Genomic DNA, 19,147 nt, shown 5'->3' with positions numbered 1-19,147 from the left:
TCTCCCCCAAACAAACTCACCTTGAGATTGATTAGATTTTGTCAGTGATTCGAATAATCTTTTCTGGTGTTCATCACCTTAATTTGCATGATGCAGTTTCGATTCCGTGACATGGATCGAGGCCCATAACGAATGCGCGGCCCAGAAGACAAGAAGAACTTGTCCCAGTTACTGGATCGAAGGCCCTAATATTTTGGTCAGCCACCTGAAGCAGGGAAAAGAAAATCCTCCATTAATGGAGCGCCAAAATGGCCTCAATTCAAAAAATCTCCTCGGCTCGCTGACTCGCTTCGTCTCCCCCTCATGGAGCTCCGGATCGATTCCTGATGCCCACTGAGTCTGGTTCGAGTCCCAGCCACTCGACCCAGTTGTTCCTTGCGCTCGCTGTCCGTTGCCGCATCGCCCTTCCGTTTTAGGGGGAAAAGCAATGCCGTTGAGTCTCCGCCATGGACGGGGAGGCTAACCTTCCGGTCCGGCCGAGCAACCCGATCCGAAGCACCGGCGCGACGTCCTCGTCTTCTTCCTTGTCTAGTTCTTCCCCGCCGGGATTGCTACGGCATGTTCAGGCCGCCTTCAAGCGCCACCGCCCACTCGGTAACTGTTTTCTCTCGTTTTTCTTCTGGATGCCCGTCTCTTTGGCACAATCGTTTCTGATGGGTCGAGCTTGAGTCGATTAGGGTTTCGTGCTTGGTAAGTTTGGTGTTGTCATTGATGGAAGTGGAGGAAGTTAGGTCTTTCTGGTGGAGTTCCTGAACTGGCGAGTGTTGTGCAGTCAATTTCTAATTGTAGTTAGGCTGAGAGCTCGGGGTACGTAGATAATTCTCTTGGGGACTCGGTCGCAAATCAAGTGCGCTCCATTTTTAAGTTTAGATTTTAGTATGTTGTCAGATTTATTGCTTTATGTTGTATCTTCCTGACTTTTTGGGTGTATCGAGCCTTAAATTGATCCTCCAACTCTGATGACTCATCCTTCCCAGTCACCAATCTGCAGGGTATTGCATCCCAAATTCCAAGAATTAGCTGATTTACATTAATTATGGCACCCCTTTAGAAAGTGTTCTGCCGGGTGCCTTTTCTAAAGCAAAGCACTGAAAATTTGGCAATTTGGTCGAGGATGCTCGTTGACCATGTCCACCTACGTATTCTTTCGTACTGTAATCTGAATTCTATATTTCAGGAACTTAATTTTTCAAGATAACTTGTTAAGAAGATGAAAAATGTGACATCCTTAGTATCTAGATATTTGGTTGAGATCACTAATAGAGTGATCTTTTCCCTCACAATCAAGCAGCTTCCCATCTAATCTTTATATACCTTAACTCAGACTTTCTCTTGAAATATAATATATTCCATGTTTTGATTGATTGTGAAGTGTCAGCAATTTTGTTTTTAAAAAATATTACTTCTTCTTCCATGTTGCAAAGATTTCATCTTTCTTCTATATGGTTAGGTTGGAACATATTCTTGTCTTCATCTCATATTCTTTGAAACTCGTAGGAGTGATGCGGTCGAATGATTTAAGGCCCCGGCGTACACTGGCTCCTTTACGAGAAGCTTCACGTAATTTGGGCCAAGCAGTTGTTCCTACAGTAGATCCCAAGAGGTCACAAGAAGCAGTTTCATTTGGTAAAGTTCACACATTAAGAGAATCTGTTCCGCAGACAAAAAACATAGACTCTGTCATGAAAGAAACCCAAGATGACGCGACAATCACACCCCCTTCCTTCTCAGGCACCATTACCAAGTCTTTTGATGATAGTTTCAACCCATTTGATGAACGAATACGTCAGCCAACATCTATCATCGATTATAAGGAGAAGGATCCTATGCCTTTGACCCATGTAGAACCTCAAGTAGACCATTCAAAGAAAGTCCAGTTTTCAACAGGAGAAAATGTTGCTTCCCAAGGTAACATGTTCATTAGATTTATCCAGAGATTTTCCATAAACTGTCTTGCAGTACACATTTTATAAAGAGTTTGTACATGGCAAATTTAACTTTTTACTGTGAAACATCAGTTTGAGATTTTCCTGGCATTTGTCAATATCTTTGGCAATAGATACAGCAATTCCTTTCAATATGCAGGGGCCGACACTCGAGTGGCCACTGAATTGGGGAATTCATCATGTCATATCAGTCCCCTTGCATTGACAGAAATGGAGTGGAATGCAAGCAATCAATTGGATGCTTCAACAGCTATAAATCAGGAGCTGAAGCATCAGAATCCCCAAATCACAGACTCTGGTAGCAATATAAGATCTGATGTTGGAATTCCTCCACCACTAGCAAAGAGAACAGCAGTTGTTCAGGATCAGCTGCACCATTTCAGAAATTTTCTAAGTCAGCCAACGACTTTATCTTCAGTTGTTGGTCCATCTTGTGCCACCACAACTTCAGTAAATTCAACCTCTGCACCCATGCTGAGTTCGACAACCTACACCGCTTGTCGTAATCTGGAGGAGATATCTCAATTGGCAGTAGAAGCTCCTGGAGATGCCAATTTCAATCCCGAATCCGAACCTCAGAAGAATAGATATCGTTCTTTTGGAAATACTAGTGGCATAGTAGGTGACCAAGCACCTATTACAGCTCAAGCTTCTAGCTCCTGCATGGATGTCCCTACAGAGGACAACAAACATGATTTATCCAAAGTGGAACTGGTTGAGGTTGAGAAGGACAGCGGCTTTCGACATGATTCCTCTGCTGAGGATAAGTTAATCCAAGCAAAGGGATCTGCTAGTGCTGTCAGTAATATGCAATATGGGGTGCCTGTGTCCAAAGATTCATCTCTGGATGCAAAACAAGAGTCTTTGCAACCAGGAAAACGAGAGAAGGCAATAAGTGGAAGAGGTGCATCTGTCCCTCGTAAAAAGAACTATGATCCTGACCTCTTCGTCAAAGTTAATGGCAAGCTATATCAGAGGCTGGGCAAAATAGGTAGTGGAGGAAGCAGTGAGGTCCATAAGGTCATTTCCTCAGATTGTACAATCTATGCACTCAAAAAAATTAAGCTTAAAGGTAGAGATTACGCTACTGCCTACGGATTTTGTCAGGAAATTGAGTATCTAAACAAATTGAAAGGAAAGAACAACATTATACAGCTGATAGATTTTGAGGTAATTTCACTTCGACGTCCTCTTTTTCGCTCAGTTCTAGCATGATTCCTTTGTCCCTTCCATATCTCAATTGCTTAGAACAGTTGAGAATAATAAATTTTCATATGCTGTGGTCATCAGAATGCCAAACTTAGGTATTCCATGTGTTGAGGCCGCTGCTTTTAGGCCCCATAGGATCATAGGAAGATAGTATTGGGAATATAATGTTGGAAGTGCTAAGTTCTGTGAAGTGTTATAGCCCGCTTTGAGGAAACAAATTTGTTTCCTTTATCCTCTTGCCCCCCCACCCATCTCCTCTTAGTCTTGGTTGTAGCTTTGAATTTTCCTATGGAGGTGGAAAGTTGACGAGTATGTCATCTCATTTAATGCATTCACATAGCTTGAAAACTATCCTTATCACAGCAAATAGGGTATTGAGCGAACCATATATCAGCCCATTATTTCTTGGCATAATATAATCTATTCAATAATAGGGATTGGCACTGTAAATGGTGTATGCTGGTCCAGTTCAAAGTAACAATCTCATTATCTGCTGTTGTGTTGTGACATTTCCTAGGTAATATATAAGCACTTTGCATCTCATATTCTTTGCCCCAAAGTTCTTCATACTTCTTTGCAACTAGGTTCTGGAAACAAAAGGAGTAGGTGTTTTTAGCTTCTAAAAGAAACTTTATAATTTTGAATGTGTGTTGGATGCCGTTTCCGACAATGTTCCAATAGATCTCATTTTTCCTGCCTAATTCTGTTACTGTGCTTTCATATTTTGTCTTGTCTATTAATTTAGACACGGCTGATTCCGTTGCTTATAATTAGGTAACAGATAAGACCTTGCTTCATGAAGTCATGAGCGGCTCCATGAACAATAAAGATGGGAGAGTCAAGGATGATGGATACATATACATGGTACTTGAATATGGTGAGATTGATTTGGCTCACATGCTGTCCCAAAAGTGGAAGGATTTGGATAACTCAGAACAAACAATAGATGAGAACTGGCTTCGTTTCTATTGGCAGGTACTTAAATTACTTCGGAATGATTATCATTCTTTAGGTTTTCCTTTTACTAAATAAACTTTGAAACAAACTGCCTATTATTATTACCTCATTATAATCACATAGAAGTACCTCTTCATCTGATACACTGACTTACATCTATGTTGCTGGGTGTGTGGAACTCTTAGAACGCCAGACTAATCCCATTTCTGACAGTCCTCTGATATGCTACCTCACGATTTGCAGCTACTACTGGATCTTCTTTTCTGATATTACCTTTATGGTGGAAATTAACGTTCCTTCTAGAAATTCTACGTGTTCTTGGTTAACTTGAAGGCTTTAGCTTATGTTGTTTATTACATTCGTGTCACTTACATTCATCTTGTAATCCCACTTCTTGCTCGATGATGAATGAATCTTCAGTAATAGAGGGATTATCAATGGTTCTTGCGGAACTTACTTTTCTTTCTTTTTACTTCCTTGCTGGTGCTGTTGATTCTGCCAATTGGCTTGAAGAAAAACTGATGTTGTTTCTTTGGATATTTGGTTTAGCAAATCCTGCAGGCTGTCAATACTATTCATGAGGAGCGGATTGTGCATTCTGACTTGAAGCCAGCTAATTTCCTTCTTGTGAAAGGTTCATTAAAGCTAATTGATTTTGGTATTGCAAAAGCGATAATGAGTGACACAACCAATATCCAACGAGACTCTCAGGTTATTAAGTTGACTGTTCTTTCATTTCAGTCCAACTATGAGCTACATTAAATCACATGTATTTCGTTACTGTAGGTAGGAACACTGAGCTATATGTCTCCTGAGGCATTTATGTGCAATGAAAATGATGCAAATGGAAATGTCATCAAATGCGGTCGACCTTCAGATATATGGTCCCTTGGCTGTATCCTGTATCAAATGGTGTATGGGAGAACCCCTTTCTCAGAGTACAAGACATTCTGGTCCAAGTTCAAAGTTATAACTGATCCAAATCATGAAATTGCGTTTGGGCCGGTTAACAATCCATGGCTTCTCGACCTTATGAAGAAATGTCTTGCTTGGGACCGGAATGAGCGGTGGAGGATTCCACAGCTGCTCAAACATCCCTTTCTTGTTCCTCCAGTACCATCCCAGATATGTCCTCATCAAAACCACAGCTACAAACTGCTTGAACTTATTGCTGGAACTTGTACAGATGACAAGGATGCATCAGCTTTATGCTCTCAGCTAAGGCAGCTACTTGAGGACCCTATAGTACTCTTGGATTCTCAGTCATTAAAATCTCGGAGCCAGCAATGTATGTTACTCTCCCGAATGTCAAAAATATGTTCTCGGCTACAGGAACATTTAGCAATATCAGAAAGATAGATGCAGCTGTAGCGTAGCGGCAAAGCTGTAACTCGTCCTGTTCCAAAGTTGTGGGCTGCAAGTTCTGTTTAGTGTGATGAGAATGCAATTCCCCACCAAATCTTTTTGTCCAATCAGTTTGTAAATTATGATATTGTTCTTTGTGGCAATGATGGTTCCGGCTTTGGGGGTGTAAAAGCTGTTCGTTTCACGGTTTCAAATTGGGATTGTCGGATAGTTTTCTTGCTCTTGAAAGGTGAGCAAATGTTCATGCGAGTCAGAGGGTTACTTATCTCTGTTTCAGGTTTGACCAATCTCAATTACATTAGTTCAGCAAATATGCTTCCATGGTCTAAGTCTCTAAGAGTTGGAGTTGAACGGCAACTTATGCGCAACCTCAGTAACAACGAGTTCTGTTCCACTGGTTTTTGTCATTGTGCAGAAATTGTGTCACATAGATTTGAGAGATTTGGCATATATTTATGATAAAGTTTGAGAAGTCCATTGTGACACATTTATCTTAATTTTTTTTTTTTTTTGCACAAAAGTTACAAACTTATGTCTATGTAAACACAATAAATGAGCATCGTTAAAAATCTACTTTCATAGCCGACACAAGGCAATAAGTAAAACAAAAATGATGTCGTTATGTTCTAATTGAATCTTGACGGAGAATAAATGCGTAATACAAATATTGATAAACATAGTTTAGGATTTTTTTTTTTATGGTGTTTTTTCCTTTGAGCGTCCCAGGGAAGGAAAACTAATCAATTTTATGAAAAGATAAGATTCCCATAAAATTTCGTCCATCTATTTTATAATCTTAGGCTTAACTAACCAACAAACGAGACCATTTGCTCGCACACATCGTTCTCTCCGTCCCGCCAACTACTTCCACCTTCAGAGAGCTAAACCGAAACTCGTCGCGCCGACGCAGTTTTTGATGCTCTCCTCCAACTCTCTCCGCAATTTCTCTCAGCATAGTTCGCGCGTCTTCATCCATCTCCGGCCTCAGAAGAAGCCGATTCTCTCTCTCGCTCTATCGACGGCCGCGGAAGGTGCGAGTTTCATTTGAATTGTCTGTTCTGTCTCCTTCGGTGATCGTCGCAATCGTAGTTGTTGGTGTGTTGGAGTGTGATTGCATTTCCTGCAGCCTTCATGCATCTGCAGATTGTGACGAGAGATCGTCTCTGCTTGCTTCGATTTTTGCGGCTAAGTCTGAGTTAGGCCGAGGTCTGTTGTGTTCTACTTGAGCAAACACGGGTTTGCACTTCACCTGTTCGGTGAAATGTCGCGAGGAACCGAACGACTTAATTGAGATGCTACGGGAAGGAGGTCCAGCTGTGTGATTTCGTTCTCGTCTGCGAACCAAACATGGCTTACTGTTTTGATAGTTGTGTGTTTGGTCAATGAGGAAACTGAAACGAGAATTCTGTGATGACTTCTAAATGATCTTGAGGTTTCTTTACCCCGCTTGCGGTTCGTTCTTCTGTTCAAGTTCAAGTCTTTGTTGGTTGGATCCCGCTATCTCGGAGTTGACAGGTTATTCATTTTATCCTTCTCAGAAATGGACTCGCAATCACCCTGCATTCTAGTTCTATCTGGGAAATCGTCTGCAGAAATAGAAATTGCGAAAAGTTTGAAGAGCAGTAATACTCTCAAACTCCCTGCCAACGGCGAAGTTAGAATCTTCGTTCATCCAGAAATTCCAAGGCCACCAAGTGAAGATTCTTTCCAAATTGATTTGTTTCTGAAGTCCCTTTTGACAAATCAGTTTGGTAGGCTTTTCATTTGGTCTCCACGCTTGCCATCAACTCACGACGTCGTTTCGCAGTAAGCATCGAGTTAACAATTTTCTTGTAGAACCAGTTTTTCAGGAGTTCAACCATGTTCGTTTTCTTTGCAGCAACTTTTGCGAACTTCCTATTGGTGCAGTCTGTGCTGCTGACGTTCAATCAAAAGGACGAGGTTGGAAGTCCAACCATTAACTCCATACATGGAGCTTTAGCATTGGTTCTTTGGATCTTATATGTTTAAATTTGTAGGAAGGTCAAAGAATGTTTGGGAATCTCCAATTGGTTGCCTCCTATTCTCTTTTACGATTCAGATGGATGATGGGAAAATCGTGCCTCTTCTGCAATATGTGATTTCACTGGCTATTACTGAGGCTATAAAGGAGATATGTGACCAAAATGTAAGCACAGAAAGATCCTCTTCCTTGTTTATTTCTGTCTACTTCACTATCTAGGAGTGAGCCAAAGAAGAATGATTAACAAATATTTTATTTTGATCTTGTCTGTCTGAGATCACAAGTCCTTCACGATATAAGGAAGAAAATTTTATCGAGTTTTATGCAAATTTTGTACTCTGCATATAATACTTCGTAGTGTGTACATTTTGGCTCGCATGTGCTATTGAGCTACAGTGGTTGATACATTTACATACGTTCATTTTGCTTCAGGGACTTCCCTACCTTGATGTTAGAATAAAATGGCCCAATGATCTTTACCTAAATGGCCTTAAAGTTGGCGGCATTCTGTGCACATCAACTTATAAGTCAAAGAAGTTCAATGTTAGTGCCGGTAAACAGACTCATCTTTTGGACAAAGTGTATGATCCCATATGCTTTTTATTGAAAGCCTTGTAGCTACGTGCTACTTCGAAAAGTAGAACTTTTGCTGTTTTACTGAAGTTATTCTCTGTGATACTAAGAACTGTTCCATGACTCATCTGCACTTGGACATTGACTTGTCACCTGTTTGTGCAGGTATTGGCTTGAATGTCGATAATGAGAAACCAACTGTATGCTTGAATGCAGTCTTGCGAGAATTGTCAATTGCTTCTTACAAATTTACACGGGAGGATATCCTTGCAGCTTTTTTCAATAAATTTGAGAATTTGTACAATCTATTTATATATCAAGGTAACTCAATATCTTCATTGTGAATTTCTTTTCTCTTTGAAGTTTGTTTGATTCCAATCATCGATGTTTACTTTTCACTTTTCTCACACTTTGTTCCTAATGCAATTCATGTTCGAGACTTCCTTTCACGTGCTTTAGGATCGATATTTGGGTAGTAAGAAACAAACTGCTTACTTTCCCATGGAGTGCACTAATAATAAAAATCTAACCTTGATCAGTGGATAATGTACTACGTAAAGTTTTTTATCCTTACCTTTTTGTTACTTGTCTAGAAAAGGTGAAAAGGCTTCTGATTTACATGCATTTTGGAATGAGTGAAGCCCTTTTCATTTACTAAGCAAGGTTACCTTTTTCTTATGATCTACAGTCTTTTCTAGCATGGTAGTCAGTCTGATAGGTAACCCTTCCCTAGGGTAAGAGTCTCTGGTCAACTATGGTGCATATGCTGAATGAAGTTAGCCAAGAATGCTCAATTGAGTCGCTTTCTTCACTTCTTTTTAGTGTTGATATAGGCTCTGCTACTGCATCTTTGCATCTTGAATAGAAAACAAACAGGCGGGAGTCTCTATTTTATATATTCCATTTGCTGCTTTTAATTTGCCAACTTGTCCATAATGTCATTTTCTGTAAATGCTAAACTGACGTGAATTGTAATGAAACATCTTTTATGACAAAATTGCTACTCCAAGAATGTGCATGAGAGAGAGAGAGAGAGAGAGAGAGAGAGAGAGAGAAGATATTGGATCTGTGCCGGAGAGTACATGCTTGAGCTGGTCATCCTTCGTTTGTTTACTAAATTGTCGAAGCACTAACTGCTATCCTACTGGGTACATTGTCCTCTTTCTAATGATATGTTTCTACTGATTTAACATCATAAAATGGACAGTGCTTTTGTTGGACTACAATTGCCTTTTGAGCAGCATATAGTATTCTGTGCACTATAATTGTGGTCTAAAGGATAGTATTGAAGTTCTTGTGCATGTTGTGCAGGATTTCAAGCTCTAGAGGAGCTTTATTATAAGACATGGTTACACAGGTAATGCAAATGTGCAAATTTCAATTGTTTGTTCTGCTAGCACTTGTCTTCCACCATATATGAAAAGTTGTGTGAAGAAACCGAAACATTTCTATGAGCCGTGCATGTTTATGACAATCAGTGTAGGATGGCCTCATTTCCTACTTAGATTCCTTAAGAGAGGTGTACGATTCAACAGACTTGTCTAAACATGTTTTAAGACATCTGGGGGATTGTTTTAAAGAATTGTGGAGTTGTGGTGTTAATTGTTTTAAAATCATTGTTTTGGTTTCCATTTGGGGTTTATGTGATGGATGGCTTGGTTTGGGAGAGTCTTTCCTAAAAGACTTTTGACATGTGAATTCTTTACATGGGATGGAGGCGAGTCTTTGCAGACACTTTTCGTGAAATGTTCCAACTTTCAAGGTACTATTGATATTTGGTGCAACAGTTAAACAGCTTTTGTGTTTTTGGAAATAAAAACTCCACCAAGATGACTGACCTATTTATAAAGCTTAAGACACAGATTGTATATAAAACCATTTCTATTCAAAAACGTTATTCTTTTAGGCATTCACTGGGGCTCCCTTCACCCACTACTAGTTCGTCGTAGCATAATAAACGACTTAAATTGTTTCTTGTTGAACTTGGTTCGACAATTCACTAATTTTGAACTTCGTCTTGACAGTAGCCATGCAAGATATAAGGGGCTGTTTAGAGCTGTTCTAATGAGCATTTCTTTAAGATTAGAAAGAAGCAAATGACAACTAAAATTTGTTGATTAAAACTTGATTTTTTTTTCAACTGAGAAGAGTGGTTTCTATGTGCAGGCCGATGCATTCAAAGTGCTTGTACTTTTTGAACTTAGTTACCACATCAAGCTTTTTTATCTGATATATCACCTGCTCAGTCAGCAATAAAAGAAATATTGGACTAAAGAAATCAGAAACAAACCCTCTATGAACATAATTCAGTCAGGAAAAACCTTTCACCATCATTTGATTCATTTATAGCTCTTTCTCCTGACTCGCTCCGTATCTTCTGCTGTCACAACAGAACCCAATTGTTTTTCTAAGCTTTGCTTTTCCTGACTTGTTATAAAATTGAAATATACTGCTTTAGCTTTAACTTGCTAGCCAAACACATTAACAGAGACGGAACTGCCAGCGCTGTCTCAAATGTTCTTCTCGGTGGTCCTGGACTTTCTAATTTGCTTTCTGATAAATTTAATGATTTAAACTTTCTTTTACACCCTCTTTTTGCTTGAATTTGCATTGGATATGAAGCTCTTTTTCCATTACTAATGATACTTTTTCCTGATTGGTTTGGGTAGATAACTGAAAGAAAACAACGCCTATTTCTAGGGGCACATGATGCATTGGTGTTGGTTCTTCACGGTGTTACTGATTCTAGCAAGAGGCACTGTGCCTAAAGGGGTTATAATTTTTTGAAAGAGTAAACTGAAAAGTAAACAAGATTGTTTTGCCATCATGGAGTTCTACCATCCATTGCCATGTTTTATGACATGTAGTCATGTGTTGATTAATGTGCTGAGACAAATTTTATTGAAGTTGAGCCTTCATGCTTTCTGTGTCAGCACTTATCTATTCATGTAAATGCTGTTCTATGTTTTTCCTTTTAATCTTATATGCACTTTCCTTGTGACCTGTAGTGGTCAGAGGGTAATCGTACAGGAGAAGAACGAGGAACGGGTGGTGGAAAATGTTGTTAGTATACAGGTATGAGAGGAAGAAGAATTTGGTATTTTAACATATCCCGGCAATATGCACACAGATTTTAGATATTTGTGCACAATTTCGTTAATGTATGTCAAAGGAACTTATGTTTTAGTGTGGATTCTGTTTGTAGGTTTGTGGAGAACTTGTTCATTTTTACTAGCGTCTTGTATAGGTTTGGCTATAAATGGATTAAGTGTTTGACAGAAGATGTATCTATATATCTACTAAAGGGCTGTGTATTACTCGCGTGTCATTAGTGAACATCTACTTACTCAAACATGATATTTTCTTTGATAAATATTTAGGGACTGACGCCATCAGGGTACCTTTTGGCTGTTGGTGAAGACAACCAGATGTGTGAGCTTCATCCCGATGGCAATAGGTACTTCATTTAAGCTGTAGGCCTGCTTTTTTATTTTTGGTTTTGTGAAGTGCATTGTGCATGTCAGTTGTATAGAGAGTGATATAACAAATTTCTGTTAACTTTGATGAGTCACTTCCATGGTGTGTGGTAGTTCTGGCGTGCATTGAAGTTGAGATTATGAAGTTGAGTAATCTAGGTTTTCAGAACTCTCTGAGTTCAAACACCTCCAGAAAGGATCTGAATGCATTTTTTATTTGCTTGCTTGCCTCAGTTCTTTGATCATGTTGTGTGCGCTAAATTTTGTTTCAGTTCCTCTGCGATGGTCTGCTTCGAGTGTTTTTGCCTTCATTGGATTCATCAAAACTCCAAATATCCTGTAATTTCTTGCTTGTTTTCATTCCTACGCAGCGCACATGCTATATATATTACGCATATTCATTATGTTTTGAATTTACTGGCGATATGCACAGACCACCGATCTTGCCTTTTCCGGTTTATCATGCCATCGTGCTTGGGTGATTGAACTGGCCATTGTTATTAGTCAAAGCACAATGTTGACTGACTTTGCTGTGAGAGATAACTTGCCCGTTGGACTGAACGCAAGCTGTTTTGCTAGGAAATACGCGTAAATGGTTCTTGATAACTATGTCCTCTGTTCACAATCTTATGTTATGTGATACATCTTTTCTTCTCACATGGCTGCAGTTTCGACTTCTTCAAAGGACTGGTCAGACGGAACCTTTGAAAAAGATTCCTTGCCCACTCCAATCGGAGCATATAAACCATGCACCACGTGCATCTCTCAGGACTTGTTGCTTCAATGTTAATTAAGTACTCTCAAATAATGTTTTAGTCTTCATTTCGTTTTTTGGCAAAATAGAAAAAGAACATCCCAGGCACGATCTATTTACCAAAAAAAAAAACATCCCAGGCAGGAAAGAAGTTTGGATAAATTTGTCATTTAGCACGAGAGTGAGGCCAACTTGTGGACATCATGTTTTGGCTTGGTTGCCTGCAATAGAGCACATAAGGTTGACCTTATGTATTCATTAGGCGTGAATCTCAGGGGACAGGGTTACCAAATCACTAGTCAATTGGGACAATTCAATGTCATTGCACGCCAGTCTTCGATTGTTTCATATTTCGTGGCATCTCCTTTGCAAATAGCTGGTTATGGTAGTTGTTTGTAAAGAATTCTCCCATAAAGCATTGTCGGTAATGCTGGAACATGCAAGATGAAGATTGTTCCTTCGTTATTTGGGCTTTGTCCTGGTCTTAACACTAAAGTAGCTGGCAGTCGCAGTCGTTATTGTAATATGTCTATACATGATTTAATTCAACACACTAGTACATAGCATGCCTCGTTGATTGAAGAAGAATTTGCAACATCTGAAACCCTTATGTAGTTGGGGATCAGCAAGACAATCATCCAAAACAGTAAAAAACAATAATGGATCTGGCAATTCAGATGCGGCCCAGATTGGAATAGCGGGAATGCTACTGAATTTTCTTAAAATATTTCTAGTTTCGCCATATTAAATGTCTGATTAACGAAAAATAATACGAATAGTGAATCAAATTTTCATGTCGCCATGTCAGTTTTGTGACTATGATTAAATAGATAGTTCTCGTTACCTAGGAATTGGCTAAATCAAGATGCTTCTGTCTGAATCGGGTTGAACCGAGCTGGGGTGTGGGCACTCGGGATAGGAGCTATCGGGTCATCTGGCCCTTTGATTCGGCCTTCATGTGCGGAGGGGTGGGCAAACTGGCCCACCGTTTGTGATGGAAAAGTAGAGGAGGAGCCAACAATGCTTCATCGGAAAAAGTACCAAAAAAGGCTTAAATCTATTGTATTTACATCAATTTCATCATAAACCTTTCAATTGGGTCAATTCAATCCTAAAATTTTTTACATTACTATCAATTGAGCACATTCAAGAAATCGGGTTGGAAGTTGCCGACATGAACGCCCACCTTTTTATGTGACACGGCTGGAACTTACTTGTATTTTTTTTTTTTTTAATGTTTTCACGTTGCTTGCAACAATCTAATTAGTTCTCTAGGTAAAAAAAAAATAGACATTCCATCCTCTGAAACCAACACCTTTGATGTTATTTGGCATACAATAATTTCTATGTGCCTATTATGGATTTGCACCCCCTTAATATATTTTTGAATTTCTTTCTTCCTTTTTCTTCCGTGGTCTGTGCAACGCCCGTGGACAGCGAGGGTGGGCCTCGTCGGGCCTCGCCTAGGCAAGGGCAAGCATCGGCGAGGCCGACCCTCGCCCGGGCCAAGGCGACCTTGCCGGTGCTCACCCTTACCAGCCATGGCCTATGTTGTTGCAGACACGAGCCATGGAAAAAAATAAATAAAATAATTCAAAAGATTTATTAAAGATGTTTATATCAACGACAGTCATATCACGTAAGATGGTCAGTATACACATTAGCAATTTCCTGTTTAAATTAGATAGATGGACTCAATTTGTATCAATACGAAAATGTGACTAACTTGATATAGTTGAAAATTTTTATTTTATTTTTTTGTGGTTTTGCCTGCTTCACATGCAAAAAAGCTCCCACCATTCAAGCTCGGTAGTTTCAAGTTCTGCTTCTCACCGACCAGAAAAATATTCACAAAAGAAAAAGGCTAGGGTAGTTCCAACTTCCAAGCGACTTTTGATCATTTGGAGATGGCTACACTGCACTACAACCTGTCAAGTGGTTTGTCCACGTGGCAGGCCCTGTCGCCATCACGACATGGAATTGCACTCAGGTTGCGAGGGTCTTTCATTCTTGCTTCTCCTTCTCCTTCTCCTTCTCCTTCTCGTCCTTCAGAAAAAAGGCTGCAAAAAGAGCGTCGTGTCGAGAGAAGACCCCATTTTGCCACTTGATTGAATGGGACGCGACAGATGCTCTTGCGTGACTCACGAAAACACTTGGCTTTTGTTGCTTGATGGGCTTTCTGCGTCCGACACATGTACTCATCTGCACCAGCTTTGTCCCTCTCTTTGGTTTGGTTGGCCCCTCGTCCTCGTCATTGCGTGTATGAACTCGAGTTCGTGCCCATTTTGAACACATGACATATCGCCGCATGGTCCAAATTCGAAAAAATTACCCAAAAAAGTCATAATTTTTTATATTTATACTAATTCAATTCAATCAATGTTAACGCTGACTTTAGACTGGGATATAAGCTTAGCATAACAAGGATGCGGTACTTGAGATTCGGCCCTTGTTTTATTAGCAATATAAGATTGGTGGGAGTATTTCGTAAGTTTAAAGTGGCGCTCGACTAAAGTAGGTTCTCTCGTCATGCCGCGGTTTCTTGTTATTCACGTCACGAGGAGGGAACGGAAGTAAAGTCATGATTTTTTATATTTTTACTAATTCAATTCAATCAATGTTGACGCCGACTTTAGACTGGGATATAAGCTTAGCATAACAAGGATGCGGTACTTGAGATTCGGCCCTTGTTTTATTAGCAATATGGGATTGGTGGAGTATTTCGTAAGTTTAAAGCAGCGCTCGACTAAAGTAGGTTCTCTCGTCATGCCGCGGTTTCTTGTTATTCACGTCACGAGGAGGGAACGGAAGTGGCATCGAACAAGATCTGATGCATAAGGATCGACACGAATTTGCTGTGGTGAGGAAAGAATTAACACGAGATGATTGCGTTAAGGTCTCTTCTTAAGTATCAAATAAAGTGCAAAGTTGCTAATCGGTTGTGGTCCCGATGTTCTTTGGTTAATCGCATGGAATAGACCTTTTGTGGGCCAACATGTGTCGGGGTGGGGGTTGATATTACGTAGGACTCTAAACAACGTGCAACTATACGAGGTTGTTCGTGTGGGTCGTGACTCTCCAAATGCTTATGTAACCATGTGTCAATCTCTAAATTAGAAGACTTTCAAATCCACCGTCAATTATTTACAATACTATTTTGTGAGGTGAAATATCAGTTGTTTTCTAAGAATGGGAAAAAAAATTGAGGCAAATAGCTCTTAAATTTTAGTCTAATAAAAAACACTGTTGGTGAACTTTTAATTTATTTGATGTGATTCTCAAATTTTGATCCATTGTTAAGAAAAACACAAAAAAAAGTCATAAACCTATTGTATTTATACCAATTCGGTCATAAACATTTTGATTGGACCAATTAACCTTTTTGCAATGGTACCAATTGAGTTCATCCGGTCAATTTTGATAAAAAAATCATTGACGTGGATGTCGGCCATCCTACATGACACGGTCAAGACCGACATTGGCATTATTAATAAAATTTGTAATTTTTTAATAATTTTTTTAAATTTTTTTCCTTTCGTTTTTGTTCTTCTTCTTTTTTTTCCTCCTTATAGCTGAGGTTTGGCAAGGCTCACAAGCCTCGCCCAATCTAGGCAAGGTCGCACTATCCGAGAATTGCGACCTCACCCAGATCAAGCAAGGGCATCACGGCCCTCACCTAGAATAAGAAAGAAAAAACCCAAAAAATATTAAATAATTAAAATAATATCGAGATATTATTAAAAAAATATCAACGTCAAGAACTACTGCTCAAGATGAATTCAACTTTCAAGAGACATTCTAATAAAAGTACGGTCGACGTCCACGTTAGCGAATTCCGATCAAAACCGGTCGAATAGACTCAATTGGCACCGATACAAGAACATTAGAACTGAATTAGTCCAATCAAAAGATTTAGGACTGAGTTGATATCAATACAATGGGTTTAAAACTTTTTTGGTACTTTTCTCATCCAATATTCAATGTGGTCCCTCAATTTTTAATGTAATCTATGAACTATATTGAAAAGTTATCGATAATTTATTGACCAAATATAACACGATATTGCATAGTGGACGAAATTTTAGGAATCATATAGTACAAATCAAAAGTTCTCGAACGAGTATATCGGATTAAAGTTCAATGGTCATTTGTGTTATTATTCCGCTCATGCATCAAAGTCAACGTGGGTATGCGTGCTGTAATTCACGTGGACTATCAATAAAATTGGTTAGTCCTGGTCAAAACGACAAGAATGTGCATCGAGTGTGCAATAACCTAATGTGAATTGGTCACGTAACAAGACACCGAAAGCAAATTTTTGTCTTTCTGTATTTTCATGTGCATGAAAGGACTTCCTGCCCGAGAGAAAAAAGTGAATCTTATCGTACGAAACATATTTCAAACGTCAAAGGGTAACATCTAAGTCAATAAAGGGGGCGACAAATTTGCATAAGAGGTTGACCAGTCTATAGTTTCTCGATACCTTAATTTTCATGAAACTCCAAACATAAATTACCGACATTCTCGCTTCCGTTTCATCCACCCCTGCTCTTCCCGGGGGAGGAACAATTATCTATGTAATTACAATTTTTGTTTTGTTGGCCACATCTTTTATATATTTTTCCAATAGTAATCTTTGTTCAGAGATATTTTTGCTGGTATTAATCGGGATTTGAAGGCTCAAGTAGAATTTGGAGCATTCCAAAAACTTGGAGATCCAACTACAAGAAGACTTCCATCATTTCGTGTGTGGTTGATGTGAGACGCCACCGTCATGGTTTTGCTTTGACACTAACGTACATCGCTCAGCTTGTACATATTCCTTCCGTCAATTCACCACATGTGGATAGCTCTCACGAGTCAAATCCGCACGTTTTGACCAGCCTAGAGTTCACAAGACCTCACCATTTTTCCACTAGACAACGGGAAAATTACCAAAAAAAAAGTCCTAAATCTATAATAATTGTGTTAATTCAGTAGCAAATCTTTTTTTTTTACCGATTTAGTTATAAACTTTCTTTAATTATGCCGATTCAGTCTATCCGATCAATTTTGTCCGGCGTTGGCTTGGCCATTCGGTGGCATAATATGAAAAAAAAAAATTAGAACTGAATTGGCAATAGGTTTAGGATTTTTTTAGTAATTTTCTCCAAGACAACAAAGACATTTGTAATACCTTGTTTTCTTTGCCGCACATTTATAGCACATAAACCGGACACAATCATCAAGCTTATAAGCATATTCCAGAGAATAAGAACATTTGCTGCACGCCCTTCATTTTCAAAGAAACCGCCTTCTCGTTCACCATCGAACATGATATATGCAATACGGACAATCAAAATAGACAAAGCTTCACGAATAAATTCCGAATTTACGCATTACGGACACGAGTTGCGATCATAACCAATACCAGTGTAATGCAGAGAAGTGTCGAAAAAGCCCATAAACTTATAGCATCTGTGCTAATTCAGTCTTAAACTCATTACATTGTTGCCAATTCAGTTATAAACCTTTTACATTTGTATCAATTCAGTCCTAAACACGCTTTTTCCCGATTGTAGCCCCCGAATTAAATATTCGTTTACGAATGTCCAAGGCTAGGAGGAATCCACCAAAAGCGAAGATTCCACGATTCCTTGATGCCATTGCTGTCGGAGCTTGCTGTTTTGCAAAGGAAAGCCTTGTCGTCCAATCGCCTAAGTTTGCGGGGCGCCTTACGTTTTGAAGTGCGGACTTAGCAATAATTCTTGAGTTTTAAAAATTATTTATAATATTGCTAAGTGGGTAGGAAAAAAATAAAAAGAAAAAAGAGGTTCTGCCAATCGGCTGCAACCGAGTTGAGAATGTTCCGCATCTCTTCGATTCGAGGGCATAATTCTCCAACGCAAAGGCATCCTTTTTTTTTTTTTTTTAAGGTCAAATTTCCAATGCCGTCATCTTTTCGAAGAGTGACGTCATAATTGTAGATGAATTTTAATACATGCGCACATACATTAATTGGTAAGTTGGCGTCAAGTCAAGTCAAGCCGAGCCGAGATTTCGTAATTGATCTAGCGCTCGTTCTGGATCCTTAAACGGACATTCTTTCTCGAGTTAACTATGGGACCATGCTCTGTCGTCGTTTTGATCCAGGCCAGATGGAGCATGAAGCATCGGTCCCGTTGTGTGAAACGGAAAAAAGGGAACGGAGAAATGACGTGCCCGAATCGCCGAGTTTTGTAAATATGTCTTCTAATACCAAAGTATTAGCTTTAAAAATACAAATTTTGAGGGGGCAAGTCACGTGATTATATGCATTGGAGCCCTCGAATTTCAACGGCAAATTCTGGCGTGGAGTCGACGTAGTGCGGCGTGGATACACACCTCGCGATTATGCTTTTCAAATGTGCCAAAGCGTTTTCACACGGAATAATGGGGCTTAGAATCAATTTCAGAATGAGAATAGGAACCCATTCCTGTCTCTCTAAAAAGCCAAAGACGGTGCAATTCGATGCCTTCTTGCGCCATCATGCGTGTGCAAGTTCGTCGGGGACTTGGAAAAAACGAATCGAACACGGGGATTGATGGCTCTCGCGACATATGATAGTAAAGTTCAATATTCATAAAAACGAGCGCGCAAGGAAGGAAAAAAAAAATGGAAGTTCGAGAAACGGAATTGCAAAATTACAGTACTGGGGATTTCAGAACGGGGACCATAAACGCACGGATAATATGCTAGGCCTATTTCAATCGTGTCAATTTAATTATATATATATATATATATATATATATATATATATATATTGCCAATAAGTCATAGACATTTTACATTTATGTCATTTCGGTTCATCCGTTCAACTTTGATAAAAAATCGTTGATGTGGATA

The 19,147-nt window shown here is 39.3% G+C and overlaps 2 protein-coding genes across 7 annotated transcripts; both read left to right on the top strand.

Annotated features, from left to right (window-relative positions):
• Positions 1–258: 258 nt before the first annotated feature.
• LOC115738410 (serine/threonine-protein kinase MPS1) lies at positions 259–5,743 on the top strand. Of its 5 annotated transcripts, XM_030671034.1 has the most exons (7): positions 259–594; positions 1,498–1,626; positions 1,732–1,908; positions 2,086–3,116; positions 3,930–4,130; positions 4,662–4,823; positions 4,899–5,743. In XM_030671034.1, exons 1-7 carry the CDS (start codon positions 447–449, stop codon positions 5,469–5,471), a joined length of 2,421 nt encoding a protein of 806 aa, XP_030526894.1. In that variant the 5' UTR covers positions 259–446; the 3' UTR covers positions 5,472–5,743. The 5 variants fall into 5 exon arrangements, with proteins under 5 accessions (XP_030526894.1, XP_030526886.1, XP_048129545.1 ...); XM_030671026.1 differs by having other exon boundaries at positions 1,498–1,908; positions 2,155–3,116; XM_048273588.1 differs by having other exon boundaries at positions 1,498–1,908; positions 2,086–2,966.
• A 571-nt stretch (positions 5,744–6,314) lies between these two features.
• Positions 6,315–12,379, top strand: LOC115737215 (biotin--protein ligase 2-like). 2 transcript variants are annotated; one of them, XM_030669250.2, is made up of 10 exons: positions 6,315–6,508; positions 7,016–7,283; positions 7,357–7,418; positions 7,496–7,644; positions 7,912–8,032; positions 8,218–8,373; positions 9,364–9,409; positions 11,061–11,127; positions 11,433–11,509; positions 12,197–12,379. In XM_030669250.2, exons 1-10 carry the CDS (start codon positions 6,394–6,396, stop codon positions 12,234–12,236), a joined length of 1,101 nt encoding a protein of 366 aa, XP_030525110.1. In that variant the 5' UTR covers positions 6,315–6,393; the 3' UTR covers positions 12,237–12,379. The 2 variants fall into 2 exon arrangements, with proteins under 2 accessions (XP_030525110.1, XP_048129546.1); XM_048273589.1 differs by lacking the exon at positions 12,197–12,379 and adding an exon at positions 11,801–12,190.
• Positions 12,380–19,147: the final 6,768 nt, after the last annotated feature.

This window comes from Rhodamnia argentea, chromosome 2, assembly GCF_020921035.1.
Source record: "Rhodamnia argentea isolate NSW1041297 chromosome 2, ASM2092103v1, whole genome shotgun sequence".
In the NCBI taxonomy this organism is placed as follows: Eukaryota; Viridiplantae; Streptophyta; class Magnoliopsida; order Myrtales; family Myrtaceae; genus Rhodamnia; species Rhodamnia argentea.
Note: the sequence above shows the minus strand (reverse complement) of the source record. Positions and strands in the feature narration are given on the sequence as shown.

Coding starts and splice junctions, on each gene's coding strand:
- LOC115737215 (XM_048273589.1), top strand. CDS start 6,394: ATGCTCTCCTCCAACTCTCTCCGCAATTTCTCTCAGCATAGTTCGCGC. Junction 7,284..7,356: donor ACTCACGACGTCGTTTCGCA/GTAAGCATCGAG, acceptor TTTTCTTTGCAG/CAACTTTTGCGAACTTCCTA. Junction 7,419..7,495: donor CGTTCAATCAAAAGGACGAG/GTTGGAAGTCCA, acceptor TTAAATTTGTAG/GAAGGTCAAAGAATGTTTGG.
- LOC115738410 (XM_030671020.1), top strand. CDS start 447: ATGGACGGGGAGGCTAACCTTCCGGTCCGGCCGAGCAACCCGATCCGA. Junction 3,117..3,929: donor TACAGCTGATAGATTTTGAG/GTAATTTCACTT, acceptor GCTTATAATTAG/GTAACAGATAAGACCTTGCT. Junction 4,824..4,898: donor ATATCCAACGAGACTCTCAG/GTTATTAAGTTG, acceptor TCGTTACTGTAG/GTAGGAACACTGAGCTATAT.